This window comes from Strix uralensis, chromosome Z, assembly GCF_047716275.1.
Source record: "Strix uralensis isolate ZFMK-TIS-50842 chromosome Z, bStrUra1, whole genome shotgun sequence".
Lineage (NCBI taxonomy): Eukaryota > Metazoa > Chordata > Aves > Strigiformes > Strigidae > Strix > Strix uralensis.
The window spans coordinates 21,554,082-21,572,552 of record NC_134012.1 but is presented as its reverse complement, the minus strand read 5'-3'; the positions used below and the strand labels follow the sequence as shown (position 1 = coordinate 21,572,552).

The 18,471-nt window shown below is 39.7% G+C and overlaps 1 protein-coding gene across 9 annotated transcripts in view; it reads right to left on the bottom strand.

Annotated features, from left to right (window-relative positions):
• Positions 1–18,471, bottom strand: part of ELAVL2 (ELAV like RNA binding protein 2) — a 102,902-nt gene that overhangs the window by 24,139 nt on the left and 60,292 nt on the right. For all 9 annotated transcript variants that reach the window (XM_074856139.1, XM_074856142.1, XM_074856145.1 and 6 more), the window contains one exon: positions 6,373–6,476. In XM_074856139.1, coding sequence (XP_074712240.1) covers positions 6,373–6,476 — 104 coding nt within the window. The remainder of the gene's footprint in view (positions 1–6,372; positions 6,477–18,471) is intronic.

Sequence of the window (18,471 nt, the reverse complement as noted above, 5' to 3'; positions counted from 1 at the left end):
CATAATTTCAAAAATAAGTGTAGCTATATTTTACAATAGTAAAGGCATTCTTATGGAGAAAACAAGTATTTGCATTTTAAAAAACCCCGAACAGGTCTCCATGCAGCATTCTGAACCTGTGCAGAAAGCCATATCCTACCTTAAAGGATTTTGCATAGCATGAGGAGGGCAGAAAGATGCATCATTGATCTGAGTAGTAACAAGCAGTTCTTTGTTGGTTTTGTTGGCTATTTTCACTTACTTGGAGCTTGGCTTCTGAGCAATGCTTGCAGTCTTCCTTCAGCTCCATATAGTACTGTTGGTCCCTTTTAACATCTCCATTTCTGTGTCAGAAACCCCCTATGCAGGCTCAGAAAGAACCTTACTGAACCACTGAGGTTTCTGGCTGCAAACTTGCTCAGCAGCCTTAGGGTGAGCTGCATTGGTCTAAGGATTCTCTGCCCTAGGAAAGCACAGGGACAGATGCTTGCAATAAACTCTAATCAGCTGCAACACAGCACTTGGGGTCCAAACAGAAAACAATCTGTGTAGTTGCCAAAGGTGCGATTAGCACATTTTGTAGTTCAGTCTGACACACTGTGTTATCTTCCTCAGAGTGGTTAGGCATTAACGAGTAACCGTGTGGCCGTAATGTAGTTTACAGCAAGTGACAGCAATATGCATTCACAAGTGAATCCTCCTCTCAATATTATTCAGCAACACGAAAAACAAGCAGCCAGCTTAAGCTGGTTAAGTAACATTCAAATTCTGAAGGGATTTAAATTTCAAGTGAAGAACAAATTTTAGCTGGGGGTGAAAATGAATGTGTGGGGTGGGGAGGGGGTTTAAAATGGAAATGCTGTCAAAGCTTTAACTGTAACATAGCTAAAAGATTGTATAATTACCATTTATATAACTCCTGTAGAAATTTAAGGGAAAAAACACCTTTACCTTTGTTCCAAGACAAATTGTTCTTCTGCTTCAGATCTGCTAGAGCACTTCAATTTTACCTTGACAATACAGTCCTGAGGTATTTAATTACCCTGTCAAGACCACTAAATGGTCTGGCACCATGCCCCCTCTCTCAATCTTTGCTGATTGATAGCATCAGTAAAGCTCACTAGCTTTAATTAAACCTCCAAATAGGATCCCCTATTGCTACTCACTAGAGCAATGTTCTTTAGTGCTGGAAGAAAAAAAAAAAAAATCAAGAAGGTAAGGAGGGTTTCTCTCACCTTCACAGCTCACTTACCTCTGGTATTTTAATAGACTTTTTACACAACTCATATTTCATTGCTCCCCAGGGACATTAGTTAATGAAAAAATTACTACAAAGAATGAGACTCCTAAAATTTTCTTCTACAAGTATAAATGGTGAAGACATGAACAATCTCAGTTCTACCTGCTGCACTAACTCAGAAACCAAACTAGAATATTTTTTTTTTCAGCATTTTGTTATTTGCCATTAAGCATACATGGCTTTTTCAAGAGTACTACCACAGATGGAAGTTTGGAAGGGTCAAGATCCTGAGCACAGTTAGAGGATAATTCCTTTAAAATTAATCTAATTGTCAATCTAAGTAATGGTTCGAGGCAGCAAGTGGAATTGCATTACATAATGCCAAGTTTTAAGGACGCTGCCTCAGAGGACACTAATAAACTTGTGGCACATCCCTCATTTTAAGTCTTCCCTTGCTGTACTGCACTTCTTTGGGCACTGGTAAAGCTGATAGCATTCATTTTTCTACTGAAGTCATAACTAGCTCTTCTCATTACACTGCTTTCTACAGTAGGGCAGTTAACTAGGTGATGATGGCAAAGTAGGACATCTGTGCTTGTAGCCAAAGAACTTGTCAAACTCTGTTCCAACAGGAAGTTGGCAGAATGTTACATGTTAAGTCTGATTTTTTTTTTAATATATGCAAAGCTATAAAGGAGTGGGAAGAAAACCCACAGATTTAATACTTTAGATAAAATATTTCTTAAATTTCTATTCCCCTGACAGGTGATAATTACCCATGTAAACACCCTAATAGTCCAAAGAATTTAAAAGAGGAGGAAGTCTTACTAAATCTGATTTTTAAGAAGCACTAGCTAGGTAAAATACAGCTAGATAATCAATGCTATCTTATAAAAAAAATGACAACTCCTAGGACTCTAGCCTGGACAAACTATTTTTTTTTTCCCCTTTCCAATGCATATTTGCATCCACCATCACAAGCATTCATGAGTAAAAGTCATCTGCCAGCTTTCGCATGCAAAGGCTCTACCACTTCAGGCCCTCTCACACTGGAGAGCTGGGGACAGGACAGCAGGAAGCTCCTCAGCCCCAGTTCACCTTGCAAGGGAGGAACCTGCACTGCATTACTGTCATTTGCAGTGTTCCCTTGGCAGCTATGATCCCCAGAAGACCATGTCCATTATTCAAGCAGTCTAGCATCCATGGAGAAAAATAACAGATTTTCCTGTGTCCTCCTGCTACCCCTAAAAATCTAGGGAAAAAGCTGCCTCCTACTGAGCATCTCACACAGCCCTATGCAAGTTCAAGGATATGCCATTTGTTTGCCCACCCTAGACAGAGAATCTTACTACACTTTCTTGTTAGTATAGAAGTCTTTTACACCACACTGAAAGATATTCCTATTCAGATAATCTCATAATAAATTCACCTGTGACTTTTTTATTTGAAGGAGGCTTCCCAGGAGCAAGGGGAGAGGAAGCCACTGAGGATTTCCCCTCTTCCAAGCAGACACCAAGCCAACAACACATGCACTGAATTTTCTTACCATTATGTGCAAGTTAGTGACTTTCGTATGTTGTTTGCTCCCCTGAGTTTTCCATGTTTGGGAAGAACTGATCTTTCCAGGACAACCCAAATGAAAAGTCATGGACAAGAAAGTGGGTAAGCAGAAAAAAACCCCAAAACACTCCAGGCACAGAAATCCTCATTTTCACTGGCACTTATGAAGAGCAGAGCCTAAGTGCTTCCCAGCAGCTGCTTCTTCCAAAAGAGAAGCCACAGAAAATGTTTCACCTTTTCCAAGATACAGCTTGTTTTCACACTAAAGATGCATAATTAAATGAAGCCCAAACTTGACAGGCTACCTGCAATACAAGTAAGCCTGTTTACATTGCAAATAAATCAAATTATGCCACAGAGGGCACCACTAATATGTGTAGGTACCTTGCCTAGCAGAGCAGAGTTCAGGTATCTAACACACCTCGATGTGCCTTCAACATCAGTGCATATCCACCCCACAGTTCTAATATTCAGGTCAAATCAGAAGGCAACACAACTGATAGCAGGTTAGACAAGACTAAGACTGCTATGACTGGCTTTGGAGATACAGATCTGAAAGTTGGTGAAGATACATTGCAAATAGTTCAATAAAGTATTCCATAAAACATTCCATATGATGTTCTTTTCACAAAGGTGTCAGGTAGCAAGTTTTTGTATCGCTACCTAGACTGAAAAACTTAAGCCAGCATTTTGCAAATCCACCTTTTCAATATATTTTATTTCAAGGTAACAGTAGGTGGCATCCCCTTTTAAGGATCAGAGAAATACACCCAATGACTAACAGGCTAGTAAAGAAGTAGTGGATCAGAGGTATGCATCATGGCCCGTCTAGAGCACCACACATCAAGATCAGGACAATTCCCTCTGAGTGGGAACACTCTGTTTTGCCACAATGTGAAGGTCCATCAAGGTTCCTTTCAGTTTTGTAGACTAACAGAAAACAAACTCTATTACCATCAAGCTAGGGAACAACTTAAACATTTCTACAGAAGTCCCAGAGTCCTACAGAGTGAACAAGCATCTAATTTTTTTCTTCTGAAGTCAAAATATCCACTAACACTATCCTAGTCCATCATTTTTCATATGAAGGCATATATACATAAAACTCAATGATACCCATTTTTTAAAGCTGAAAGTAAATCTGAGGGTTGGATTCTGAGTTTGCCAAACAGATTTTTATTTTTTTTTTAATTGAAGTATCAACTCTGGACAAATAGGAACACTGTGGTCTAAACTAAGTAGTCTCTGCAAAGGTCCTGGTACTGACATCTCGTAAGTGAATCTCTCCACCCCAGATGTTGCCCCAGAGGCAGCAAGTGCCTCAGACATCAACTTCACTTCTGCTCAGTATTGCCTCCAGGCTGATCTGAGAAATATGTAAATTACCAAGTATTTCACTGTAGGCTGGGCATTTCTGTCGTTTCACAGATAAAGGCAGACACTCTTGGTAAATCTCCTTTCAAGTCACTGCCACAGAGACATCTTTTAACGGGTGGAGCAACTGTACAATATACAGTTAGTCTTAGTCTTAAAACACATTAGGGATCCCCCTAAGCCTCTGTTCCTTCTGCAGTGTGGAAGACTGTAAAAGCCAACCTCTTTAAACAGCATCTTGGGAGATTCGAGTCATGAAAACTTGGCCTGAAACTCAGCTTGTGTCCAAGAAGGAAGAGTAAAGCAGTTTTTCCCCCCTCAAGTCATGTATACTAATACTGAAAGATGCTGCTGAAGTTAAACAGGCCTAAATGTGGGTAGAGGCAGAATTATGTTACATGAACAAGAAACATTTACAGATACTTTTTTTTCCTCTAACTAGAAATGTTCTTTATTTTGGTGAAGAAATCACAATTTCGGCTTGTGACAACTCGAACTTTTCAGATTTCTCTAGCTAAGGACATATAAGGCACAAATCCCTGAAAATTTATACATAAGCTTTAGATTCACTGCAAGGGTCAGTCTGGTATTGTTTATAACCTATGGTTTACTTTTGTGTCCTGGGAAGTAAGGAAGAAAAGGAAAAGCACCACTGTTACCACCCACATCAGTCTACTCCATTTTCACTTTTTCCCCCCCCACTTTTTTTTTTTTTACAATTTTGTTGCAAAAGTACAGTAACTGTTTGCATTAATCACAATGATGATGATGGTGATGATGGTGAAAGAGGATTAAGAATTCATAAATTGGCACTATAAAGTCAGTCACTGGCAACCCCCTTAAGGCATCATTTTGATTTGGGAGACCTGGCTTGATTCTCTAAAACATCTTTTTTTGCTTGGCTATACAGTCACCAGAACTTCCAATTTACCACCCTGGACAGATGCATTTTTAATTTGTCTAATCCAAGACATTAAATGCAAAGATACAGTGTACCTGCAATACTACTGGAATGCAAACCCATTCCCTTTCTCACCACCACCCAAAAGACAGCTTCAAATAACCCAGAGAGTGAAATGACTTTCCTCAACTTTCCCCCAAAGCAGAAAATGGGAGAGAATGCCCATGGGCAAGAAGTCTGCCAGAAGCACGCAAGGAGCTTTCTGCAGCAAAGCATCTATCTATGTCTCTCATACAATGTTATTGTGAGCCATGATTCACTGTTGAAACTTGAAATACTGCTTTTAAACAGTGTAATCCACTTTATAAAATTTATAAATCCAGAACAGATCAGGCATTCTAACCATAATTACTGCCATCTTATTTTTGTCTCAATCATCTTTAAGTGGTTCTGCCCTGCTTAAGTACAAGGCTTTTCAGAGGTGAGCTTTATCTTATGGCTCAAACACGAGCCTAGTTAGAGGGCAGTCACTATCCAAGTGATCAGCTAGCAAACCCTGCTGTTTAATGAGGAAGAATGGGCTGGTTGGAACATGGATTGCCTTCAGGCAACACCACCTGTGAAACATATTCAGAGGTCTGCATTCCCTGACAAATTTTATTATATCTCCCCTCTCAAGGTTTCAGAGCTCAAACAACTGCTCAAATGAGTATCCTCACTCTTCTGATAATGGATTAAGACAGTAGATGAGAATAAGTAGCTCTTGATATTTCTGCTTCTAGAAATTCAAGAAACTGAATTTAGTAAACAAGACATGCAGGAGTTACAACACAAACAGGAATCCAAAACATTAGAGACCTAGAGACTAGAGCCCTAGGAGTACAGTAATTCATAGATAACCACAATAGTTATTTCAGCATTTCATTTTAAGAATTTGTAAGATAAACAAGACACTAGCAACATGAAAAAGGTAGTATTAATAAGAAATTTACACAATCTTCTTTGAGAAAGTAAGGAGGAAGCACATAGTGTAGTGTTCAGGCTATATGCAATAAAGCATACATTACAATTTCTCAAAACAATTCAAGCTCACATCTAAAATGTTATTAGGTGCATTAAAAATCAAAATTTTCTATACTTAATCATTATCTAACTCTAAACAGACTACAAAGGACTAACCATCTGCTACATAGTGAAGCCCTAGTCTATTCTATTGACATCAGAATGCTTAAGTTAAACTTGGAAAAGAAATCATGCATCTGATCAACAAGAAGTCAAAACACTACAGTTTCTTTAAATCATAGTTAACACTACATACTTTTATGGTTTTAGTTTGAAGTCTCAATCCATTCAGAGTGTTGATGGCTTTTTCAGCATCCTTGGGGTCAACGTAGTTCACAAAGCCATAACCCAAGCTCTGTCCTGATCAAAAAGAGGAAGAGTGATCATCAGTACTGCAGTGCTACAGAATGGTTAACTAACAGTGTTTAAAACCTATATAGACACACTGAGCAAAAATTGCTTCTATTAAAGAACAGTATGTGCCCCAGATAGTTTCAAAGGCTCACAACACCTAATTTTTCTAGTAAGGTTAGTGTTTTTTAACTAGCTTCCTTTGTTCCCATGGACTGCCTTAAGTTCAATGCAGAAATGACTACAGTCAGTTTAATCAAAGACTTAAAAATTGCTATGCAAAATAGGTTCAGGAGTTTGTTATGATCTGCTAGAGACTAGGAGTAGTTCAGGAGCTTCAAGATTAAGACAGCATCAAAAATCCACTGCTCACTTTTGAACTTTTAAATTGAACACAAAAACTACAGTGGTAAAACTCTGGACTAGTGCTTGAAAATGAGTGTTTCAAATATACTTCAATACCAGAATTTGAGCCAAATTTGAAGCCAAACATTTCTACAGATGTTATTCACACACTAAATACAGTCTCCCAGTAACAAGGAATTTAAAGGCTCATTTTGTTCTTATATTCAAAACAACTGGTACAAGTAACTGAGCTAAACATAATCTAAAGATGCAACATTTTCAAATTCTTTTAGCATCAGTAATTCAGGTGATAGATGGACATAAAGCATTTTTAATTAGCTCAATCATTGAACCACAGACCATTTCTAACAGTGTATTCTAAGCACTTTAAACACTTGAGAGTTTAGCAGTAGTCATCTCTTGACAACCTCCTACAGTATACCATCCTTACTAGCATGCGCCTTTAAAAATATTTTTAGTATGCAAGGACGCAAATAGGTAGAAAAATTTAACATAATAAAAGGATACCACTTAGGAAGAATACTATCCTTCTGGATGGGAAGTTTGTAATTGATTAAATACAACAAGAGAGGGCTCAGAAACGAGTCCACCACTGCTGGCATTCATAATTTCATGCAAATTAGTCTACCATAGCACCGAAAGCTAAAGGACACCACCAACCCAAAACTATCCCCATTCTTCCAATCTCCTCCTCAAAACAATACACAAACACAAATAAATTGGTTAGATGAAACCATGAACAGGTTAACATATGCAAAGTTAACAAAAAACCATCCAGACCCCAACTGGATGAAGTCCTGAGCAACCTGCTCTAGACAACCCTGCTCTGAGCAGGTGGTTGGACTATACGATCTCCAAAAGTGCATCTAACCTCAGCAAGTCCATGTTTGTGACAAACAGTATGGAAACACGCAGAAGCATTTCTGTAATCATTTACAGCTCTACCTAGATACAGCTAAGTTCCTTATCCTCAAAGTGCCTTTTTCCTTATTAGTTTGATTACAGTAGAGCAATTTCTATACCTGTCACCTCCATCACTCCCACTGTCTGCAGAAACTTCCCAGCAGTGTATCCGAAAAAGAGCAACTTAAAGGAATGGCTCTTTTTGTGCACAGCTTTTATTTTAGTCTTACTTCCCAATACAGAAATGCTGATTTTTGGTGTTATTATTAATCCTCTAGGAAGGAACCCATTTAAACCACAACCTTAAAAGACGTTACAAATCTCAAAGAGAAAGCTATTTCATGTAAGGCGTTCCCAATACACTACTCTAATTCCAGAGCGAACAAAAAAAGATGGGCAGAAATTTCTACTACGCCTCTGTTTATGTTATCTCTTTCTCACATTAAAAACACCCTGACCACAGCATACCCAGCTGTTACAAAGGATCTCATTCATGACTAGTTCTGCTGGAGACATTTTATTAGTTAAGCTTGATGAATATTAGTAGACTAGCCTAGGAAACTGCACAAACAAAACCCAGTGATTTATTCAGGCCAAGCTTGAACTCATTTCCGCAGGTTTATTCTGCAATTAAAAAGGCTTTCACTGTGAGGGGGGTGGAACACTGAAGTAGGCCACCCAGAGGGGTTGTGAAGTCTCCATTCCTGGAGATACTCAAAGTCTGACTGGACATGGTCCTGGGCAACCTGCTCAGGGAGAACTTGCTTGAGGAAGGAGAGTTGATTAGATTATCTGTATCACAGAATCATCTAGGTTGGAAAGGACCTTGAAGATCATCTAGTCCAACCGTTAACCTAGCACTGACAGTTCCCAACTACACCATATCCCTCAGTGCTGTGTCAACCCAACTCTTAAACACCTCCAGGGATGGGGACTCCACCACCTCCCTGGGCAGCCCATTCCAGCGCCTAACAACCCGTTCTGTAAAGAAATACTTCCTAATATCTAGTCTAAACCTTCCCTGGCACAACTTGAGGCCATTCCCTCTTGTCCTATCGCTTGTTACTTGGTTAAAGAGACTCATCCCCAGCTCTCTGCAACCTCCTTTCAGGTAGCTGTAGAGGGCAATGAGGTCTCCCCTCAGCCTCCTCTTCTCCAGACTAAACAACCCCAGTTCCCTCAGCCGCTCCTCGTACGACATGTGCTCCAGATCCTTCACCAGCTTCGTTGCCCTTCTCTGGACACGCTCGAGTAATTCAATGTCCTTTTTGTAGTGAGGGGCCCAAGCAGAAGTCCCTTCCACCCTCATGATTCTGTGAATGATTTCTTTTATTTAATTCAGTTTTGTTTAATTTGGGCTATCATCTAAAATTCAAAGGTGTTCAGGTCTGACATTTCAAAGGGCTTATATATTTGAAAAGGTTAAGAAAAGGTAAAACTTCTTAAAGAGATTGAAGGTTTGCCTGAAGATTAGTGATTCAGTTACACATTATCAAAAATTCAGAGGCAAAAATCACTTCCTTCAAAGAAGCACATAAGAAAGATGAATCTTGGCTCTCAACAAGCAATACAAATAACTTGAAATTGAAACTGATTTCTGGAATCAGATGCTTGAGGGACCACTCAAGTTTTCCTGCTTGTGTTAAGGGAAGATGTTTAAGAGCTTTGCCAGTTCATATACAGATAGCTGAGTTTTAGAAAATACAAGCATTTAACAAAATGCAGTAGAAGCAGCTATTTCAAACAACCCACCAGATATCCCAATTATTGTAAAGTACATCTGACAGCTGGTGGTGTTTCTCACTTGGTGGGAAAGTGCCATGCCAAATGGGTTACAAGAACTCAGAAGCTCAGCTCTTAAGTCTTTCGCTGTGTCACAGTTTAGGTCCAGCCAGCAACTGAGCACCACACAGCTGTCCATTCACTCCTCCTCCTGGGGTAATGGGGAGAGAAAATATAACAAAAGGTTCAGGGGACAGGGAGGGATAACTCGCCAGTTATGGTCACAGGCAGAAGACAGACCTGACTTGGGGAAGAAAAACCTGATCAATTTAATTTGAACATCACCACAATTAATTTACCAATCAAATTAGAGTAGGATAGCAAGAAATTTTCACAACACCTTCCTCTCACACCTCTGTGCTTCCCAGGCTCAGTTTTGCTCCCAATTTCTCTACCTCCTCCCCCCTCAGCAGCGCAGGGGGGCAGGGAATGGGGGTTGTGGTCAGTTCATCACCAATTGTCTCTGCTGCTCCTTCCTCCTCAGGGGGAGGACTCCTCACTCTCTTCCCCTGCTCCAGCGTGAGGTCCCTGACACGGGAGACAGTCCTCCACAAAATTCTCCAACATGGGTCCTTCCCACAGGCTGCAGTTCTTCACAAACTGCCCCAGTGTGGGTCCCTTCCCCGGGGTGCAGTCCCTCAGGAACAGACTGCTCCAGCGTGGGTCCCCCACGGGGTCACAAGTCCTGCCAGCAAACCTGCTCCAGCGTGGGCTCCTCTCTCCATGGGGCCACAGGTCCTGCCAGGAGCCTGCTCCAGCACGGGCTTCCCGCGGGGTCACAGCCTCCTTCGGGCACATCCCCCTGCTTCGGGCTGGGCTCCTCCCCGGGCTGCAGGTGGAGATCTGCTCCACCATGGACCTCCATGGGTGCAGGGCACAGCTGCCTCACCATGGGCTGCACCACGGGCTGCGGGGGAATCTCTGCTCCTGAAGCACCTCCTCCCCCTCCTTCTACGCTGACCTTGGTGTCTTCATAGGTGTTCCTCTCACATCTCACTCTTCTCATTGCAGGTTTTCCTTTCTTAAATACATTATCACAGAGGTGCAGTCACCATCACTAATTGGCTCAGCTTTCACCAGCAGCAGGTCCAACAGCTTCTAACAGCTTCTCACAGGAGTCACCTCTGTAACCACTTCCCCGCTACACACAAACCCAACACACACTGATGTACAAACTTCAGTCCAAACTTACACTAATACCACTGTGGCTGTACAAGCCAGAGAAGTCCCATCTGATTGTGGATTTCACATGGAGAGAGAGCAGCATACTCACTGCACACAAATTTTATTAGAGATACCTGGCCAATAAAATTCAAACAAGTTCTCCTTCTGTGCAGGCTTTCCCCTCTTCTCAATGTCTAAATTTTCTGCTTTCAAGGCAAACCAAGCAGAGGCTAGGTGCTTAGAATATCTAAGAAGAGAAACATCATTTAATAATTGTAATGACTAACTTGTATTGCCTGAAGGCAAGGATTAAACTGAACACTGACAGAAAACAGCTCTGGACTCTTCCATCTGTGCCTCTTCTACACCAAACTCCACTCACCAAGACAGGTATCTCCTGCAGAACACACACTTGTTTCAAAGTCTAGTAACACACTTAAAGTAGATTATGTGTCTGAGTCCACAGTGGGGTGATAGAAGAAAGTAAATCTGTAGCTGTCCACAAATTAAATAGTCCTCAGATTTAAATGTATATCAAAAAGCAGCTTAGTCTCCTACTGTTTTAAGACAGGGTCAGCTCCATCTGTCTCTTGCTCAGCTCTGTTTTTCCAACTTGTGCTTACTGATACTATAGACTGAAAAACCTGACACCTCTCCAAGTTAGCTGTCCTCGTGCTTTCTCTACTATAATGTGTTTAAGTATTCTGGACATCCAGTTTGGCCTTTCATAGATCTACAGAATTATGGCCTACTCAACCTCACAGATAAGAGACTACAGAGTGACTGAGTTTCTTAGTTTTGTGAGTGATTACTGGTGCTAGTAAGAAGAAAGAATTCATCACCCTCAGGGGGAATACTCTGCTCATTTGCAGAAGTGAGCAATACTTCGGAAGTTACAGAATCAGTTGAGCTTCTTCTCCTCAACAGTTCTTGTGGCTATTTCACAGCACTGTTTAAAGCTGTTTCTGTGTATTTTCTACTAGACTGTATGATTTGGACACTATGAATATTAGACAATATGGTGTAGAATAAAATAAGTTAGGTGAATGATTGGTAGAAAAAGTGACCTGAAGTAAGAAAAGTCAAAATGACAAAATGACCTAGAAGGAATGAGGAAATGAATGAGAAAAAGACGTTTCACTTGAGTTTTGCTTCAACAAAATCTGATAAAAAACCAGAACCTACATAGCAGTAGAAGGGCATCTCCCAACCCTCTAAGACAGCAAAGGACTTAAAGTAAATGTTATGATTTGAAAGTACATATTCATTAATTACATTTTTTGTTTTATATAACTGACACTTGCAACAAAGTCAAATTCAAGTCTAAGTGGCAAAAAATCCTCTCAGTCAGGCATCTCTTTGAACGCAGACATGCTATAACCACCACTATGTGCATCACTGACCATATGCGGTCTATGAGAAAATGTGAACTGGAAAGCACTATGCTGCTTGCTTTAATGGAGGAAATTGTTCCATTTATGTTTCAAGTTTATGAGCTTCATAAATATCACTCGACCACCATGTATGATGATTACACAAATTAAAGAGTAATTTATTAGATAATGTCAAGTTACTTTTTGGTATTATAGTCAATATAGGGAATGGATTTTGAGAGGAGAGGGACAAAAAGTAATTTCAAACAGTACAGTTCTAGTCAGTCTGAAAGGACTGCTCAGCAGAGACTGAGTGGAGATCTACATGCACACTAGAAAAGTGTAGATGAAGTAATTTAACAATAAATAAGTAGTAAAGAACACATTGATTCAGCATTTAGAGAAGAAAAGTAGACAGACTTCATAGGTACCCATCAGCAGAAGACCAAAAATGTTTCAATTTGGAAGAGGAAATTGAACAAGGAGGGTATAGCCATGGTCACAGTGCTCCTAAATTTACTACTGTGCTTTGAAAAATGTCACTTTCTTTTGCTTTAAAAACAAAAAGGCTCTAATTCACAATACTTAGAGGAAAAATCACAAGTAAGCTAGTTCTATCCTGCCCAACTTGTTTCATATGTTTACTTTTTTACTGTAAGTGAAGCCTATTTAAATACTGCACGCAGCTGTAAGAGCCCAAAGAAAATACTCTGCTATACAACATTCAGAGAAAGTTCCAAATGGATGCTATCCACAGAAGCAGTCATACAAAGTAGAATTGACACCTGTTGTCCATTCTTAATGCTTTGAAGAGTAGCAACAATACTCCTTAAAGCAGAATAGAGACCTTTTAATAGAACTGATAAATCAACAACATTTTCCTCCTCCTGAAAACAAAAACATTCAACTTTCTGAATAATCTCACTCTAGAACTCTACTTAGGTGAAAGGGCTCCTTTGTTATTTCCAGCAACTGCTTCAACATTTTAAAGTATACAGATTATAGCAGACTCCTGTGCCAAGAACTGAATTTTAGAAGTAAAAATCATGATGAAGACTTAGGTTGGACTACTGGAGACATGACACATGTAAAGAAGTTACAAAAAGATTAGAAACTTCACTGGTTGTTTGACAAAATCCAAGCCAAGTCTAGTTCTTCCTTAAGGTAACTCAGGACTGTAGGATAACACTACACTGCACTGTACATTTCCATGAGGCACAGCTACTTGCTGCTAAATTACTGAATGCTCAAAAGCAATTACAAGCCAGCTCACTTCACTTGATCACCATTAATTACTTATGCAAAGCTCTCATAAACTTGGGGAGGAATAAGAGATATACAGACAAAGCAGTTTTTCCTATTGCCCTGTTACTACCCAAATCATTCATAATGCAGAGATAAGCAAGTGAATTGGTGACATGAAAAAAAATGAGTACCAAACCTGTCTGAACTCTGATTAATTTTACTACCTAGAAAAGTCCTATACTGGAGAAGTGTTCACGCAGAAAACATTTGGTTGCATGAAAGAGCCTAGGTGTCCTGAGGCATCCCCCAGCTCGGTGTTGGAAGACTAGCTAGTGAGACTCACCACAAACTAGAGAGATTACTCTAGATAGGACAATTAATAGAACATCAAGTAAGAGTGTGGACCAACAGGACATCTATTTTCCTGCTGGTTGCTGTTATCTAAAGGTTTCACTTGAAGTCCACTTCCACAGTAAATACAGCTCATATCCCCCATTTGAATGTAGAACCTGACATCACTTGTTTTTTGCAGTGTCTGCCGCCATTCTCAGTTGCATACACACTCCTCTACTTTGTTGTCAATTTAGAGATTGTATAGTCTGATTATAATAGAAAGCACAATTTTTCTCTAGATTCAAATAAAGTGTTTGCACTCTAAAAGCTGGTGGTGCCTCCTCACTATTGTCTGTCTACTGGCAGACAGCTTTAAAGGCTGAGCTGCTACTGGTGATTGTCTGTCCAAGGCAGCAATTTATGCCTCAATGGGTCTGAGGGCAGCACCTGTAAATAGTGATGAACAGTTAAAGACAAGTGCAGGATAACATGACAAAGGTTTTACTCTCTCTAGATAATCTATACATAATTACCATCTTTTCGTAGTTTGTTCTTCTCAAATAATTTTTACTGCATCTTCCAAGATTCCTGTTTCTCTGGGAAATCCAGAGCTTATTTCCAAAACAGTAATTCAACTATACTGGAACGTAAGAAAAACTAAGACAATCCAAACTAAATTATCTACTCCCACCAAGCCTGTTTTCTTCTTTCCAACAAAGATGCATTAAGATTCTACCGTTATGTTAAGGAGTTGCACTAACAGCTGAACCAGGCCACTTTGCTCAACCACACCAGGCCTGCAGTTAAGATGTTTTACAGCCTCTCCTCTCAATCTCCCTGGAAAATGGCCTGCCTGACAACTTTTATTGCAGGAAGAAGTATACTCATCAACATTAATATCCTTCCTTTTTCTTTGAAGCAGCTACAACAGTCACAGGCAGTGGCTTGTCTTCTAAAGCTTCAATATACCTGTCATGTTAACAGCTATATTCCGCCATGCTGCACTTCCAAAAAGGACAGAAAGGACAAGAGCCTTCAGATCAGACAACTTCCTTGGAGGCCAAGAGCGATCCTCTCCCTTTGACTACTATACCCATAAACCTGGAAGACAGGTTAAAGCAAAAAGTGAGACTAAAGTGTGTAACAAGAGAAGACTTCACTAAGTAGACCCATATGCAGGAATGTCTCTGTGTAGCTGCTCCCTTCTGCAGTGCCCAAAGGATTATAGTTGATTTTATATTAGACACTGGAGTGCAGAATTGCTGTAAAATGCTTCTGTTGTGTTTTCAACCTATGACCTATGAACCTACCACTCAGTTTCAGGAGGAACATTCCCTAAAGCCTGTTGACAGCTCAGAACCAAGAAGAAATACTATTTCAGACAAAAGCGCCAAGGGCAGCATCTTCAACAGCTCTTTACTCAATGCTACTGGGCTGGATGTGTAGTAAGACAGAATTCAGTCATTTGAACTATGCAGTCCTGTTAACAAGAGTTTGTCTGAAAGTGCTCAAGTGTCATTTACAATCAGTTACACTTTAAAAGAAAGGCTTGAAAGGTAGACAAGTATAAGCTTTAACTTAAGAGTTGTTAAGTAAGTCCTTTCAAAAAGCTACTTCTGAAATACTGCGAGAGCTGTATCACACAGGAGAAGTCCCTGCAAGGTTACAAATGCACACTGAACTCAAGTGCTGCATTTTCAGTAGTCTTGCAACATTTTACCACTCCTGAAAGAATGCATGTTGTTTTCTGCATAACATCACGATTAGAGAGCAGCTGATTATTATGTTTTATTTCATAACTGATTAAAGCATCTTGGTAATTTACTATATCTTCTCTAAACGTTTTCCAGGCAAAAAAAGTGAAGTCTGACCCCAGAACTTTCTAGCAAATATCCAGCCTACTTATCTTCTGCTCTTGAAGTCTCCTGCTGTCCAGTTGTGTCCTCACGATTCTCCTCTCTAAATAGCTACCGCTGAAAACAATTTTCCTACCTGCATGACTTAGAACCTTGCCTTCCCAGTCAAAATCCAGAGCCAATACTGTAGAACTCTTTGCTTGAGCACACTGCTGGTATGTTTTTTCCGCACTGCTCCATCAGTATACAATGGTATTGTTACCAAGTGACTAACAGGTGCTGAAAAGCCAGCAGGTTCCGTACCAGAAGAGTTCCTATTGCTGCATTTCTTCTCGGGGTCAACGACTTGCATTATTTCAGCATGCCCTCCCTACTTGCATGAACCAAAACTTTTAACAGCAGCAAGATGCCTTGAAAGACTGGCACACCCACCACACGAGGGAGTCCTTGGCTGCTGTTTCCCAGAGCTATCGAATACCCAATGCAAGGGCTGAGCAAGCTTCCTTTTGGAAGTAATTGTTGATTAAATTACCAGAGTACCCCGCTAATCCTGCACCTTGTCTGGAATTCTTAAACATTCCTGTAAGGTCTGCAGACCACACAGAATAGACAATCAACAACTTCAGGTAATCACTTTTTCCACAAAAAAAAGAGCCACAACAAATACTACAACCATCCGAGCTCTCTAAACCTTTTCAGTATGTACTCAACTTGTTACAAAGTAAGACTGAGTTCTATGAAACAAAACAGGTTCATTCTAAGGAGCAAGCAGAGCTAGGTTTGTAAATTCCACCTCTCCTCCTGACTAATCTCCTTAACACTTAGAAGTAACATAAGAAAAGTAGCCTCATTAATTGAGTGCTATCAATACTAACTCTTAGAAGAACCCAGTAACATCAATTTCAAATGATTATCCTGATATGCATATTAAATAAAAATCCAAAAACCCCAGAACACTACTTACAGTTAATAATGCATCTGAAAACTAATACACATCACTAATCTATAAAACTAGCTTCATGGTCTAGTACAAAAATTTACCACAAGCACACACTAATCATACTCTGGAAGATTAAAAATCTCTATAGTAAATAACACATATTCACAAATTTACCTTCCACAGAAGGCAACCAGAAAATCTGAAGATAAGCAGGCGTTTAAAAAAAAATAGGATTTTTCTACAATAAGTCATTGATTTCAGTATAGGGGTGTTTCAGGCTACTCCAACTTCTGCAAAAAAGATCTTATTGCAAAATAATGAGTTAGATGAATGGAACCAGCAAGAACTATAATATCACACAAAGGAATGCTAAAAAAGCTTATCTTCCAAAAAAATTACATACTATTTGCATCAATATATGACAGTGAAGAACATACTTCTGAGGTTAAGTAATAAAGGCTAGGAGCTGAAACTCAATGTCTGCAAGTCTACAGAAAAAAGGTAAGAATTCTAGTAGACCGAGAATGTTTTGTTATTATTTAACTTCAGCTACATATGCTGCCTTCAGTGCTTTACCCCTTGAAGATTTCCTGGCCTGTCCTTGATTGAGAGAGAATAGTCCATTTTCTAGTGAATATTAATACATATTCTGCCACCAGCCATGCAAGTATTCATTTTACATCAAACACAATTTCCAATAAACTAAGTAACTTTATTTAGAGCAGTAAATTTCCATTTCTGTGTACAAAGTTCTTTGTTGAAGACCCACTAAAGTACTGTAAGAACGAGTCAGCTTCATATCTTTGTAAACAGGACCAAGTCAAGGTCAGAGCAACTTGACGTTAGGCTTCATTCTGCCTTTCATCGCTCCTAAAGCTGCACACACTGGTGGAAGAATGCTGTTAAATGAAACATACAGGACAACATTACAAGCCTATATATAAAGGTTCTCATTTGATTTCCTCTCACGAACCCATATTATTTTTCACAAGTCTAAAATTTCAGAGTGGAGATTTGTTCTCTGACTAGCACACAAAAGCAGAAGTGACATTGCATAAAAGACACAGCATTATGTTAAGAGCAACCTAAAAACTGCAAGTAGTCACAGCCTATGATGTCCTCAAGGATCAACAGCACCTCTGGCCTGTAGTCCAAGTTCACGAGCATAAAGAGTTTGATAAAGAGTTTCAGATATAGGGGTAAGAAACACTCAAATGTTTTGTTTGTCTGACTTTGCAATTCAGGACATCAGAATGCTCCAGAATATGCTACGGTAATCCTCCTGAGACAAAGCCACAGAACACTTGTGTGCCAAGATAGGTGGATCATTCAGCTGGTACCAGCTCTTTTTCAAAAAAGTTACTGCATCTTCATAAATCACCGCTGTCAACTGTGCCTGATTTAAACCACCAAGATTACCATGGTATTATTTTGACACTGAATAAAAGTAGAAGCATACCCCTAGACATGCAGTTCACTTAACTGTAGAACTGGACCTAAAACTAACTATATAGCTATGGTCTCTAAGAAGATCTAAAGAATAGGCACAGAGTATCATCAGTGTTTCCTTCTTCCCATTTACTTTTAACGTAAATTGTTGTTCAAATTTCAGTACTTTGAAGTTGGCATTAAAGCTTGAACCGCATTTAAAAGCGGCTTCAGCAACATGAGGGAAACTGCATGAGCCACAAGCAATTCCCAATTTAATTGCAGTTCGCCCATAGCTCCAGTAGATGGATTCTATTTACTGAACACTCATACACTGCTGAGCTAGCAAGCTAGGCAGATTGCAAGACAACACCTGTAAAGCATGATCACTACTAGATTTCAATATTTGATAGCCTGATGTCTCTTTCTCCCAAACCCAGTTTCTCAGCTATTGCTCTGAATCTGGAAAAACAGAAGTTGAGGACTGAATGACAAGGATCAAACACTGATCAAAGCACTTGACAGTTCATCCTGCCATACAATAAGATTATGTCTGTAATTAAACAGCTATTAACAGAGCTGTAAGTTATCCTAAAAAAATCAGAATTTTTCAG